This window comes from Tympanuchus pallidicinctus, unplaced genomic scaffold (genome assembly GCF_026119805.1).
Source record: "Tympanuchus pallidicinctus isolate F22 unplaced genomic scaffold, pur_lepc_1.0 scaffold9, whole genome shotgun sequence".
In the NCBI taxonomy this organism is placed as follows: Eukaryota; Metazoa; Chordata; class Aves; order Galliformes; family Phasianidae; genus Tympanuchus; species Tympanuchus pallidicinctus.
This window is the reverse complement of record NW_026294813.1, coordinates 9,215,688-9,230,071: the sequence shown is the minus strand read 5'-3', so window position 1 is coordinate 9,230,071 and position 14,384 is coordinate 9,215,688. Positions and strand designations below refer to the sequence as shown.

The 14,384-nt window shown below is 36.2% G+C and overlaps 1 protein-coding gene across 1 annotated transcript in view; it reads right to left on the bottom strand.

Annotated features, from left to right (window-relative positions):
• Positions 1 to 14,384, bottom strand: part of HCN1 (hyperpolarization activated cyclic nucleotide gated potassium channel 1) — a 192,024-nt gene that overhangs the window by 94,457 nt on the left and 83,183 nt on the right. Inside the window, exon 3 of the mRNA XM_052670119.1 lies at positions 560 to 721. Within this exon, the coding sequence (XP_052526079.1) occupies positions 560 to 721 (162 nt within the window). The remainder of the gene's footprint in view (positions 1 to 559; positions 722 to 14,384) is intronic.

Genomic DNA, 14,384 nt, shown 5'->3' with positions numbered 1-14,384 from the left:
CCTTATAAAGAAGGCATAAACAAGTTTTCTCTTTGAACTGTCTTTTCACACACACATAAGTATTACAGAAGTACATCTGTATTTCCTATATTCTACTTAGAAAAAACTCATCCTGACAGTTAGGGTAAAGGACTTAATAACATAGCCAGAAGTTATTTACAAAACAAGCAGAGGGCTATATTAGATGAAAATAACAAAGATTAAATCAACATCTATAGTCTTCTGAAAATAAAACTTAAACTGAAAACTCTAGTGAATTGTGTGTTTCCAAATGCCTTATAGTGACTTCTTTGAGGGAATGAGGATTAAAAAACTAACTAAAATGGCCTCAAAACTGAAATTATTTTCTGGTTCATTTACTGACTGTGTCAGCTTAGTATTGTTGGTCGTGAGGGATACAAAAGCAACCTTTGTTTATCAGTAAACAAGCCAACAAAACCCCTGAATAACTTTGAGTACATTGCAGGGCACTGTCTTACTAGGCATGTACTTAAGTCTGAGACTAACTGTTTAGAAAAATAAAGTTTAGAAAGCACAATGAAAAATGAACAATACTTACAACCATACCGTTTAGGGACACCCAGCAATCTGGTGGGAAATCCTGGAGTAACGGTACTAAAAACTGAAGACAACCATCCCAATGGCAAAGCAGCAGCATCATTCCAATTAGATTAAAGATTCTCACCACGGCACTGGCCAGATCATATGTCATATGGAAAATCTGTAGAGAAAAATTATAGAAGCGTGATGTAAATCAGAAATGAAAATTATTTACTTTTCATCATGCCGATTAAAGATGAAGAAGCAACATTCTGAACTTCAAAGAAGGCAGAGTTCATTCAGTGATATTCACTAATGTGGGCACATTGATTTGGGCATGGGACTGTACATGACACACCTGACTCCTTCTTGTCTGCATCATGGTTACACAAGCAGCTAAAAAGTGTTTCGTTTAAACAGAAGCCACCAGCTGAAGTACTTTTGTAAAGCCACAAACTTCTTTCAATCAAAGTAGATCTCAAAAAAAAAAAAAAAAAAAAAAAGTAAAAAAGACTTGGGAAGCTTGGAAAATTTAGTGAATCCATTGCTTGTCTGTTAACTGGGTATCTTAAGTATTCACATAATTGTGGAAGATAAAAATTCAATGACCTATTCAGAATAGTCACATTTCCCACCTTCTAAAAAGTAACAAAATGTGAGTGAAGAAGCAATATAGTAATTTTACATATATATATATATATATGCAAATTTTGGCTCACCAAGCAAAATGACATATGAATATTTCACAGCTCCTAATTATTGGCAGTTTTGCTAAAACACTGAGAATCCTGAAACATCTGTAGAAGCTAAGGTAAAAAAAAAAATAGTCATTTGGATTTTTCCATTATTGTTAAGAAAACAATTTTATTTGTATAGCCTCTTATAGCACAACATAAACATACTCTTTAGAACAAGAGCACAAAAGATGAAGGTCAGCTGTTATTCCCCAGTTATGTGAAGAGACATCAACAGAAAAACATAGATTTTTGATGGGTGCTAAATATTAGACATCATTATTCAGCCGAATAATAAAACTGAAGACCACACACACTCCAGTAAGGCATCCAGTCCATCCATTTTCTTAATGCATTTGATTCTGTCTTTTTAGCATCCCAGTCTCTCACCTAGTAGACGGTACAGCAACACATCACCATGCTCCGCAGTCAGAGATCAGCCTCTGCAAACACGATCCTGCTCACTAACATTGCAAAACACACATCACCAAAATGGAAATTCCAAAAGAATTCAAGTGTGCGTGAGAAAATTATTCTGCCCCTGCTTTCACATTGCTAAAACTGAAGGCAGTGATTAAGTACCCATGCTGTAGATGAGTACAAGTGCAAATAAAGAGAGCAGGTTAAGATGTCTTTCAATATAATTTTCTGTTAGTGAGCGTCTACTGAAAATAATGACATATTTCTTAATACTAAACTGTAAAACTTATGTAACTGAAACATATCTAATATATTATGCTTATGTGCAAAACATTGCCTCAAGTTAGAGCATTTTGAGAGAATAATACTACAAATCTCAGCTTCACAGACACTTGAAGCAAATTCTTAAATGTTCTCTAGGCACTATTTAGTTCTTCTCAATACCTAGGAAATGACAGTAATATTTAGGATGTAACATAAATAGAAATAAGTAGAAAAGTGACATTATTAAAATTTGTGCTCTTTGGAAATGTATTTAAACTAGAGCTATTTAAATAGTTACAGTTTCAGTTGCAAAAGATGAACTGGGTGAGTCGGTAGTTTGTAAGACTGAAATAATTTTATTTCAAGAATGGAAATAAAAAGAGCACTACTGTTCTGGAGCACTAACTAACACTGAGTTTTATTTAGGTTACACTATCCCCACATGGTTATTTTATTGCACGTCTGAAAACACACATCTAAGTGTTTGTGATAATCAGGAGAAGATCTAGAAGATCTGGTTTTGTGAAACTCTCCAAAGACAATTAGACAGCAGCACAGACTCCAGATCTGCTGCATCCTTCTCTGACCTCAGCAACTACAGGCACAGTCAAGATGACTGGCTGTTCACGTGTCCTGTGATCAGAGCTGCCTAAAAATGATCTCTCTATGGATCCTTCACTTGCATGGAGCACATTTTTGGCATCAATTCATGCTATAGAGATAGCCTGAGTGTGAAAGCTCCTAACGATAGAGGATGTCCATGAATTTAAGGGCATTTTGCACTGTTATATTTTTATTTCAAATTATAAAAGATTCACATTATTTATATAGTAATATGTACTAAAAAAAAAAAAAAAAAAAGACAAGTGGATGGATTTGTAAATGTATTCCAGCGAACTTGCCTTGCTTTTATAGGTGTACTGCTGCCTGCCTAGCCTGTGAAACTGTGTGATGGCTCAGTAAATATTCTCCAAAGGGCCATTTGAACCAGGATACAGAAGAAGATGGTACAAAAGAAGAAAAAAATCAAACCAAAGATCTAGAAGGCTAAGTTCAAATTAAAAGGCCCTGCTGAATCAGCGAGGACTCCTGATGGGCCTGGGCTTTGCAAGGGCTATCTTGCTACAATTCTATAACTGAGTAACTTGTTTTTCCTAAAAAGTAAGCAGCATCTGCCTTTTCATTACTGGAGTACCTTCTCAGTAATCATCACTGAATGCAGTAATGAAAGAACAGTAATATACTGAAAATAATATGTGAAACAAATCCAGTAGAGGAAATGATGGAAACCATCTGCATCTGACACTGTGATACCATCACTTCTGACACCTTTCCACTCAAGAAATAAAATGCAGCTTAGTACAAAGGATCAGCAGGTATTGTTACATATATATTAGCATTCTGGACATTACCTTTATTGCTTATCACTGTAACATGAAATCAGCATTTTCACCATGGCACGGATTAATTGTGGTGCTTTATCACTCGTCCTCTTACTTTAATAGCTGTGTAGCTACTCTAATAACTGTGATAACTGTATTACATACAAAAGCTCAGTAAGAAAAAATCTTACGCATGTTGAAATAACCTACTAAACATCTCAGTGTATTCTAACCAAACTCCAGTGAATAAAACCTGTTTTCTTTTTTGGAAATTATCATGGAAATCTTTGCTTGGTTGGAAAAACAACAACAAAACAACAAAAACACCAACACATTAAAATATCCAAAGCCAGCGCTGTAAGTTATCAGTAACATTTGTTTGTGATGTATTGAGTTATATAGAGCTATAGACTTATAGAACTGCATTGAGTTCTCCAGTTGAAAGAGAGCTATTTATTAAAGCTAACAGTCACGCTAACCTGTTGATTGAAGACCCACAGTGCCTGTTTACTTTTTTACACTCTTTCACGAGGAACTGATTGTGATACAAGGAAATAAGAAGTAATCATTCATATTTTCATCACATTCTCTTTTTGTAATCAAAAAACACATTTACTATTTGTTGAACTAATCCTTACTAAAATTCCTATGAGGAATGTAGTTAAGAGTGGAATTGACATATAGAAAGCTACCACCACTCATTTGCCCATCAGCAGATTGTCCAAGAAGTGGAATCAAATGGATTAGTTCGGTTTCACAGCATGGGTGTGCTATACATTTAAATTATATGTATATATATATATTTTTGGAATGGATTCCTTACTGAGATGAAACTCATAAAAAATACAATTGAAACACATGGAAAAGCGTAGAGTTAGGCTTCTAAACGCATTACTCAGGTATCTAAATGCTCGTAGCTCAGATATCATTAAAGATTCACCATCCATAAATCACACATAAATGAGCACACCTAAAACACATTTGAAAATCTGGCCACTTAACTATTCAGCCATCAGGTGCAAATTTTTTATAGTACATACATTTACAAAAAGAAATGACTTCAGCAACATGAGAATACTGCAAGCAAGAAAAAAGAACATTTCTTTGAGAACTAACTCTTCCTATACTATCACTTCACATAATAGAAAATACTTAAGAGATATCTCTTCTTGTATTCCACCACTCAATTTGCATTGCAAATTATACTTTTTATTATTATAATGCATTTTTTGTTGTTCTGTTCTGGCTTTTTTTTTTTTTTTTTTAAATAATATTTTTACTGTTAACAGCTTCCAGCTTCCATACACTTTAAAATTATGTTTAATAATAATCTGTGATTTATTACCTCACTTCTGGAAACCCATAATTTCTTCCTGTATTATTATTATTTCTTAAATTTTTCCCTAACAAGCTGACATTGTGTCTGACATTGACTGAAATGTAATCACATATTAGCCATTTTTTACATTTTGGCAAAATATCGTTCATTGAGAACAAGAAATTTCTCCTCAGTAAGTCATAGGCCACATGTTTTATCTCAGTTTTTATTCACACTTCATTAATGACTCTCTTGATTTCCATGTGTGAAGAAGAAAGCAGATTATTCTTTTCTCACATTTGTATTGGAGTGTGTACTTTAAATTGGTCCTGCTGACTCTGATTTCCAATCCTGAGACAGAAAAACTGTTCCAGCAAGTTCCCACTCGCTTAACAGTATTTGAGAGCTGTCATATTAAGTTAATAGTACATATCTAGCTCAACTAAATGAACATAAAATCTGCTTTTGTGGAGGGCTCTAGGTTACCACTTCTGCCTTCTTATAACAGGAAAGCAATACTTCTTCAGTTGTGATTTGTAGTTCGGCCTGATTCAGTTTCATAAAATTTGATTTATAATATTTACCAAGATTTAACTCTCCCAGAAGGGAAAAGAAAGTCTCAGGAAGTCCTGAAAAATTTATTAAAATCTTGTACCACAGAGTTGATTGAGATACATCCTCTTTTGCACCTCTTAGAAGCACTAGAAGTGTTCAGAATCATAAAGATAGTCAAGGCTTCATCTTCACATTCTGCTTTGAGCCTTAACGCCACATGAAATGACACTTACACTAAGTGAGCTATGAGGAGCCTGGAATATTGAACCTTCTGGAGACTGAAATAGCTGACGTGTATGCTAGTCACTAAAAGCAGACTGAGTGTGGCACTGAGCAAGGCAAGGTAAGTTCAGGATAGACTGCCAGGCAAAATAATAGTCACGAAAATCACAAGGTTTCTTGGTTCATCCTCTGGGTCAGCCCAGAATTGTTAGGTTCATTCCTCAGAGCAGCACCTAGACAGAGATTAAGAACTGCAGGATTCAGATTTTTCTACCCGAGCTAAATCTTCACTTCTAAGACAGTATTTGTAACAGAAAGCTCCAGGAAAATAAAGTATTATGAGAGGAAGACAGCACAAAGGCTCTGTTTGCATTTCTGTCTCTCCATCTGCTTTAAACAGTGAAAGCCAATCATGACTTTTATCCATGTTATATTCTACAAACTGATTTCAAAGGACATTCTTCATAAATATCATTTGAGATACTGTGGATTGCATCCAACTCTGACCAAAGTTCATTTTTTTGGAAGCTGCAGTTTACTACACTCTACATGGAAAACATATCTGCAAGAGTATATGTAAAGGTCCATTGACTGAAATGCCAAGGTGTGCCGTTAGAGTTACATTTTACTCTTAACTGATTCCTGATGCTTGTGCTTAATTTGATAATAAATAATTCATCACTGATAATTCAGTTGTGGGAAAATGTCTATAGCACTATTTAGTCTAGTTGTATTTGTGACTTTAAGCTGATGACAAATGCGGAGATCTGCTTCTGCTTTAGTATGCCCTGGGGGTATAAACACCAGTGATTTAATAAATGGTATAAAATATTTTAAATCAAACATATCTAGAAAAAGAAAAAAAAGAAAAAAAAAAAAAAAGAAGGAAAAGGAAAAAAAAAAAAAAGCTGAGATGATTGGCCTATTTTATGTGACCTTTAAAAATTGTTATTTCTAGATGGACTCAATTTGACATTAGGTTTTGTAATAGCGGCCCCATTTATTCTGCTTCAAGGCATGTACAAATGGCAGCCAGCTTCCATGTAGCAAAAAGAACAACACAACAACACAGACATGTGACAGCACTGCAACTTCAGGTTAAACCTGGAATCATTAAAACCAGTAAGCAACATTTATTCACTCCATACAAACTCAGCAATACATATTATCTACTGTAAATTCACCAAAGCCATACTAATATATTACTTCTCATACTGAGGGCATAACCTCACTGCCAAAGCATTTATTTTTATTATCCTGTTGTGATTAACGTGTTTGACCTGCTTTGACATCAAGACAGAAAGTCTCGTTAGTTCTGTAACAAAGAAAACAAGCCAAGACTTACAAACCTCAGGATCCTGAAACAAAAAACACAGTGCTAATTTTCACTGCGCTTTTACACAGGTGAAAGTATCTTTCATTATTTATTTTAATGACAGAATGTACCTTGTTAGACTAAGCCTTTGCTTTCATAAAGTGAGGCAAAGCAAAAGTGAGCAAAAACAAAGCAAACAAAAAATGACAAAAATAAAATTAAAAAAAAACCCACAAAATAATGATAATAATAGTGGAGGTTATAGTAGTAATCAAATTATAGCTGTGAGAAAGACGTGCAATTCTACAGCTTGTCTACATGAAAAAATTTAGCTGAAGCTATTCTTAAATTATAGTTCAGAACTAAGAATGAATGTGTGGCAAAAAAATACTTGAAATGTTCATGAGAAGAGAGATGGCAAGTTTTGCCAACTTGAAGCATACCATACAGTTACCATTTCAGCATTGTTTCAAGCATCAGCATCGCCTGACCTTCAGCTGAAGCTTCTTGATGGGCACAGTATCTCAAGTGACAGCACCACTGAACTCTGTGAGCAGAGGTGAGCTAGAAGGAATATTTATTATTACCTTTTATAATTACTCATATCTTACAAAGAAGGCAGCTCTAAGATATAGCCAGTCTGTAAATGGCCCAAAATATTGTTTACAATTTATCTTCCTAGCTGAGTGAGAGATACTGTTTTTCATATTAATGTGCAGAAGTATTCCAGTGTCAAACAGAGAGAAGAAAAATAAGTTATTCACCATCACTCAACTGCCCACAGTCAGACTAGAGCAGGGACTCCCACAGCACTGAAAAGGGCAACAGAACAATTAACATGAATCTTAACAGCTACCACTGCCTACAGCATTTCAAATATAGGGGCAGAATTCAAATAACTAACTTCATTTTTCAGACTCACTTTGAGCTCATGAAACCTAACTTCTCCACTATTAATATACAAGCTGTTTTCATCCTTATAAAATGTGAAATGAAACCATAAATATCAGACATGTATTTCATAAAGAAGTTTAACACAAAATATGTAATAAATGCTAGGACAGTTTAGGGAGATCCTTCGGAAGAACCAAGATCTTCACAAAAACTTGTGCCAAGCCCCATAGGATTGTTTTTGACCATATTTGTCTGTTCAAGTCTCGCAAACCCTTGGCCCTCTTGATTTCCATTGTTAAAGCTCAACTTCAGAGATAACCACATTCTCCCCCCAGCACGGTAGGTCTTTTCCCTTGAGCTTTGTATTCACAGTGTGGTTTGGTGCAGGGTGCCGGCAGGGCCTGACATCGAAACAGGCAGGACGTGGTCTCAAATTCATGGACCTAAAAATAAAACAGTGCACAGACAGCGTTCCCTGTGATCTCTTTCTGACTTCTTTCTTCTGTCTGCTGTGCCTGCAAGCAATATGATTGGTACTTGAACACTAAAAACACCCACGGATATTTCCAGGTGTGAACTCCGGGATGCAGGTACACAAGGTACAGAATCACTTTTAGGTTTGACTGGTAGATCCATAACTGAAGAAAGAATTCTACTCTAACCCAAGAGAAATGAAGGACCACGAAGCAGAAAGTACTTATAAATCCAAAGTAACAGCATATCTCAGCACAAAATGTTTTTACAATTGAGACACCTGCAGACCCATCTCCTTCAGTCTCAGCATTTTCTTAAACATCTCTTGCTTTCTTTAAAGATTTTGATTTCCAAGGTCTGTGAAGATAAGATGCAAACAGACGCTTTCTGAAAGTAGGAGATGCACCCTCATCCTAAAACCCCCCAAAAGCCCTTCGATATTAAAAGGAACGGTTCATTAAGTTCCTAAATCCCCAGGTCTTTTTCCATTATGCTTACCCCAAAAGTCACCCTGGTGCATTTCTGAGCTTCAAATTAATTCTGCTAATTATAATACAGCAACATAATGATCTAATAGCAAACAACTGAAATAATGAGGAATATTTCTCCTTGGGAATTTAAGTTGGTGTCTTACTGAAGCTATTGAGGTTAATCTTCCAAACATGGAATTAATGGGCAAGGAATTGAAAATAAAAACTGTTATGTTAAATTTCCTGTGGAATAAAAGTACTGAAACCAAATCAATTTCATTTGAATAGCATAAAAGACTTCATTAAAAAAAAAAGATGAAAAAATGTTGTTTTATGAGGCACAGCTGTCAAATTTAATGTTTATATATTTTGGATATTAAAATTAAACATAAACCCTGAATATAATATGTGAAATTCCACATATAAATTAAATTCTCTTTTTTGTAGTAAATTAAAAAGCCATCTTTATTTTAAAAAAATAGTATTGGTTATATCTAGGATTGTCAGTACAGTCAAGGCAGAAGATGATGAATGATGCTTTATGAAAGTCAGAACTCTTCAGTGAATGGATGCTTAAAATCCAAAACACAGAAAATCCATTTATTCCTTTGAAAATCTTGGTAATCTTGGTAAGAGGAAGCATGATAAAGCTATTCACATATCATATTCATATACATACAAATAGAAAAATGAAAATAACATACTCTAATGTTATATAATGGAATAAGTAATTATGCTAATAACAATTTGACATAAGTCAACGTTTCACAATACTGACAAATAACCTGGAAATTACACAGCTAATTAAACTGCATTTTAAAAAACTATTTACTCCATAAGTGCAAATGAAGCCTGCAGTTAAAAGCTTAATGTTGCTCAAAATCACATAGAGAATCCCTTCTGCAGGTCTAAATGATAATTGTAAAAAAAAAAAAACAACCAAACAACAACAAATAACAACAACAACAACAACAAAAGAAAACAAACTGACAAACCAAAAAGAAAAAGAAAAAAATCCTTGTGATCTGATGCCTGGCCAGGTAGAAGGAACATGCCAGAATCCTAGTCTTCACAATCATCCCAATGTTTGCTAGAAGAAATTAAGAACTCAGTTGCCTACAAAAACTTCAGGTTGTCAGAAATATATTACAGTTTAAAGAAATTACTTTGAAAAATTGCAGACAATAATCTCTCCTGTACGTTATCTTGTTTACCTGAATTAGTACATTAAACTACCTTAAGGCAGAAAGTTCAGATTCTAAATTATTCTACTTGTAACTGTGTTCAACATTTGCTAAGTACATGAATACCATTATTATGATAAGACAATCGTTACCTGCATATCCAAAACCATAATTTGCAAGCAGGTCTGAGTATTCAAAAGTTTCTACAGATCTCTAGTTAATCAGTGTAAAAGACTGAAAATAAAAGACAAGAAAAGGAATACTAATAAAATCGGGCAGGAGGAGTTACTGTAAGAAGAAAGAAGTATGTTTTCATGGTCCTGTTTGGGTTCTCTGTTTTTTTGTCTTAATTCCAATGACATTGAAAATAATACCTGCTTATGACAGGTAAAACTGTTCAGGATTCAATGCACAATGCATCCCAGACTTCGCGTTTTACTGCTGTCAGTTATAAAGTTGAAGTGTAGACTGCATGTTTTTTTCGCGTTATTTTTTTAGAAAATAAATTCATCAATATAAATTAACTAATTATACTTTAACATGAACATTTTACTATGTTAGATATTTTGACAGGGAAAGCTGTTTGTATTCAAATGTGTAAAATTATGGCATCTCAATACTTACTTCTGCAGTCTCTCCAAGAATGTACAGTTTGTAAACTGTACACACTTTCATAATATACACTTTGTAAACCTGTACTTCGTTAAGCACGTCTAGCTTCAGTCTGTCCTATGAGGAATAGAACAGGTTGCACTGTAAGTGTCACGACACATCAGTCTGTGGATTTGAGAACTGACCAGGTGCAAGCAATACTACTGGAGCAATCAAGTGCTGAGTCTTGCCAGCAGTGACCACAAACCACAAAGATGGGGAGGGTGGTCAAGCTTCACCGCTGGCCTCGGCAGGGCCAGCTGCAGCCTTGCCATCACACCTCATGTTTGTGACCACTGTGGGTGCACTGTGACATCCCCGTATATCCAGACACAGATCTGCACTGGTCTTTCTTGGATAATAGCTGTGGCTTTCTGCTGGATTCTAGTTGATCTTCTAAAAATGTCTGGTTCTCAGATCACCATCCAGCTTAAGCTTAGCTCCAGAACATCTGGCTCCATTTTCAGTGCCTGCTCCTCACCAGGCTGTTGCTATGACTGTCCATGGTTCCTTCCTGCAGGCCATGCTGAAATCAGTCATTCCAGCTGAATGCCTACTGTCAGCCACCAGAGGGACTTGAACGGAACATTTTATCATCACCTTCACATTTTATGAGCTTTATGAGTAGGGATATGCTTTTCAGTACTGTGCAAGTAAAACTTTTTACATGACTACTGTTAGTTGTGTGTGTGCAGTTATTGACCATTCATGGTCATAGTGGACACCACAGCTCCTTGTTCATCCCAGGAATACCTCTGTCGTCTCATGAATTTTTATTTAACACATCAGCATTTTCAATAGCTAATGTTACTATCAGCCCTCCTTCATGGTAGTATTCAGTCCATCCTTCACTCATACCCTGCATTTTGCATTATTTTACTGCCAGGAGTTTATTTGTCAGTTTGCCTGCAGTCTTTTGCCACCAGAGCAAATGAATGTCAAAAATCTCAGCTGCATAATATCTCACAGAGCTAGTCCACGCTGAGTTCTGCAAAGGTCCTCCAAGGTTTGGCAGCCAGCTGTGAGCTTTCTTGGACTACCTGCTAGTTTTACAACATGCTGCTAAAGGCTCAATAATTTTCGTTGTTGTCACATAGATGACCTTTGTGTTTACCTTCTTATTATGCTTTTATTTGTCTTGTGATTTACAACAGCAAAAGTGAGTAGGTGTTGTCTTTTCTCAACAGCACTTCACATAGCTTTTTAGTTTTTAGTTTTATACGACTATTTCAACTCATAGACTGCACAGTGGGATTTTGTCTTCTCTCTTCTCTTTATGTTTTCATTTCTGTGAAAAAAACATCTTTTTGCTCTGCAAGAAACCTGGACCCCCAGGAGCTACTCACTCCGAGCACCTGAACATCTGAGTTCAGTGTTGTCTTGAGATCAAGCAGCTTGGCCATGCAACAGTATGCAATACTCTTGATTGACAACTGAAAAATCAACCTTTGCCTCGTATTTTCTAAGAAGAGGGCACAGTTGTCTGTTGCCTTCTGCGTAGTTTTAGTGTATGAAGCTTCTACGTGGCCTTTTTCCAGTTCCATGTTTCTGCCTTGTCAGTCTGCTGCAGCTGACTCCCAATGCAGCTGCTATCAGACTGGCTATCGACAAAAAAATAACTCACAGATGACACCTAAATGATGGGCAGCCGCTGAAGAGAACACATAATGAAGCATGACCTGGCACAAAAGAACTTGAAGCAAAAATACTCTTCTTCAATGAAATTTCCAATCATCTCGTAGAATCATTTTTTCATTCTTCCTTGAACAGGAAGAAAGCTTTGGGAAATTTCCTTAGGGATATTTAATAGTTTTATTTTACATTCCCTTTACATCACTGTTAAAATATTGTTTTATATTTGTTGCTGTTTCAGTATTTTCCTCTGTGACATAGGTTGCAATCGACTGCTTTCACTGTCTATTTCTGTTTTGCCCATATTTTGTATGGTTCTAACCACCCTACATCTCTCCTTCTGCTTGTCATATTTAGCATTTAAAAAAAAAAGACGCTGAAGCAGGACTGTCTAATTTCCATAAGGAGAAGAAAAATATATCCTTACTTTCTCTATGTAGATTTATAGGCAGTCCCAAACTGGTGGTGAGATTGTGATTTACTTCCATTTTTGAAGGCAGATTTATGCTACTAAACATTTTGAGGAAAAGGATTTTCTTTCAGAAAATAGACCAGAGCTTTCTGTGTTTTCTGTTATTCTTGTTCCCCTGAGTATCCCTGCAGTACATTTTCAGTCCATCCACTCCAAACGTTCTAATTTCTCTATACTATGTCCCTGTGCCATATCCTCTTCTATTTTGTTTATACTGTCACAGAAAAAATTAATATTACATTCAGAAACATCCAGAAAAGATTTTCAATTTTAGAGAACACAACACTGTCCATTCTTTTTCTGAGTGATTGTTATCCAACAGCTCACATTTCATATCAACTACCATATCATGGTAGTATTGTCAACTTCAGGTAAATACAACTAACTATGATTCATGTGACACCATGAAACTTGAAATTAATTTAAAAATATGGATTGATTGCTCATATCTGCATATCAGAAATTGGTGGGAGGCTAAAGCTAGCAACAAGAAAAGGAAATAGGGTGTACGAGATGTTTACAAAGTCGCAGAACTCTAGGAGCTGGGACTCCAGGATAAAGACAGTATTGTAAGGCCTACAATAAAGATGGAAGTCTGCAAAATTTGCAATGACATTCCAATCATCCTACTTCTATGAGCAGTCCTAAGTTAAAGAAATATTTTGTTTCCACAAGGCAAAATCTGGGAAATGTTTATTCTGTGTGCTCTCAGTGCTGCAGCTAACATCACTGGGACAGTGCTGTGACGGAGGCTGAATAGCAAGAACAGCATTTACGCAATTGCAGGGTGACAGCAGAACGGGGAGTTATTTTTACCATTGAGTTTGGCAGAACCAGCTAAACATGAGGTGCTTCAAATGTTTCAAAAGCCCTAGATCATGGGGGTCTGCATGTGTTTAGGATCACTAACATAAAACAAAAGGACAAGAGAGAAGGGAGCAGAAGCTGTGGTTTTACAGAGCTGTGAAAACTCTTTGCCTACTGGCTTCTTGCCCTGCAGAGACAGGCCACAAGCACTGCAAACAGGCTGCTGGATGCAGAGCAGCACTAAATCAGTTCTCTGCCAGGCATTATTCCCTGAAGAACGATTTTGAAATTTCTCGCCTGCCCAAATTAACCTGTCACTTGCCCAGTCCATCGCCCTGGAACTTCCTCTAAGATTCCCACTCACAAAAGCAGCAATAAACAACTGACATTTTTCATAAATCAGTTTGCTGAATACTTGGTTTTTCCCCTCCTCCTTTAAGTACTCACTGTCTGATGACCAGCACAAGTACTAGTCAATCCCAGGTCACCCACATATTTTCTAGACATCACAATGTCATCATATTCTCTGCTAAATAAATAAATAAAAGCAACACAACAGCAATCATGAGCATTCTGGGAAAACTTTTATGGTCTGACTGACTACCATGTGATTTCTATTTCTGGGATAAACATATTAAAAATAAATGAAGAGGTTGTCTTTTTTAACATCCTGCATGTGCAATAGTCATGCTGTGCTCTGCACAATTCGATTAAGAATGCCACTTACTCCATTCAGATACACATCTGTAGAAGCCTAATTGCAGAACTGCTTGTTCTGAAGCAGGAGTTGGGCACGATGGTTCCTGCCAACCCCCTGGAAGCAATGGAGCCGTGCAGTAGGCAGGGCATCCCTTGAGGCTGCTGCACCCTATGCTGGGCATTCAGCGTAAGGAGGTGGCACATTTCCCATATTTGGTGCTCATCTCCTTTGTGGAGACCTGAGCAAGGCCTTAAGAAAGAGAGGCAGACTATTTATATAAAAGACCATAAATAATTAATGGCACTTTTTTTTTTTTTTTTTTTTTTTTTTTTTTTCCCCAGTAACCGAAC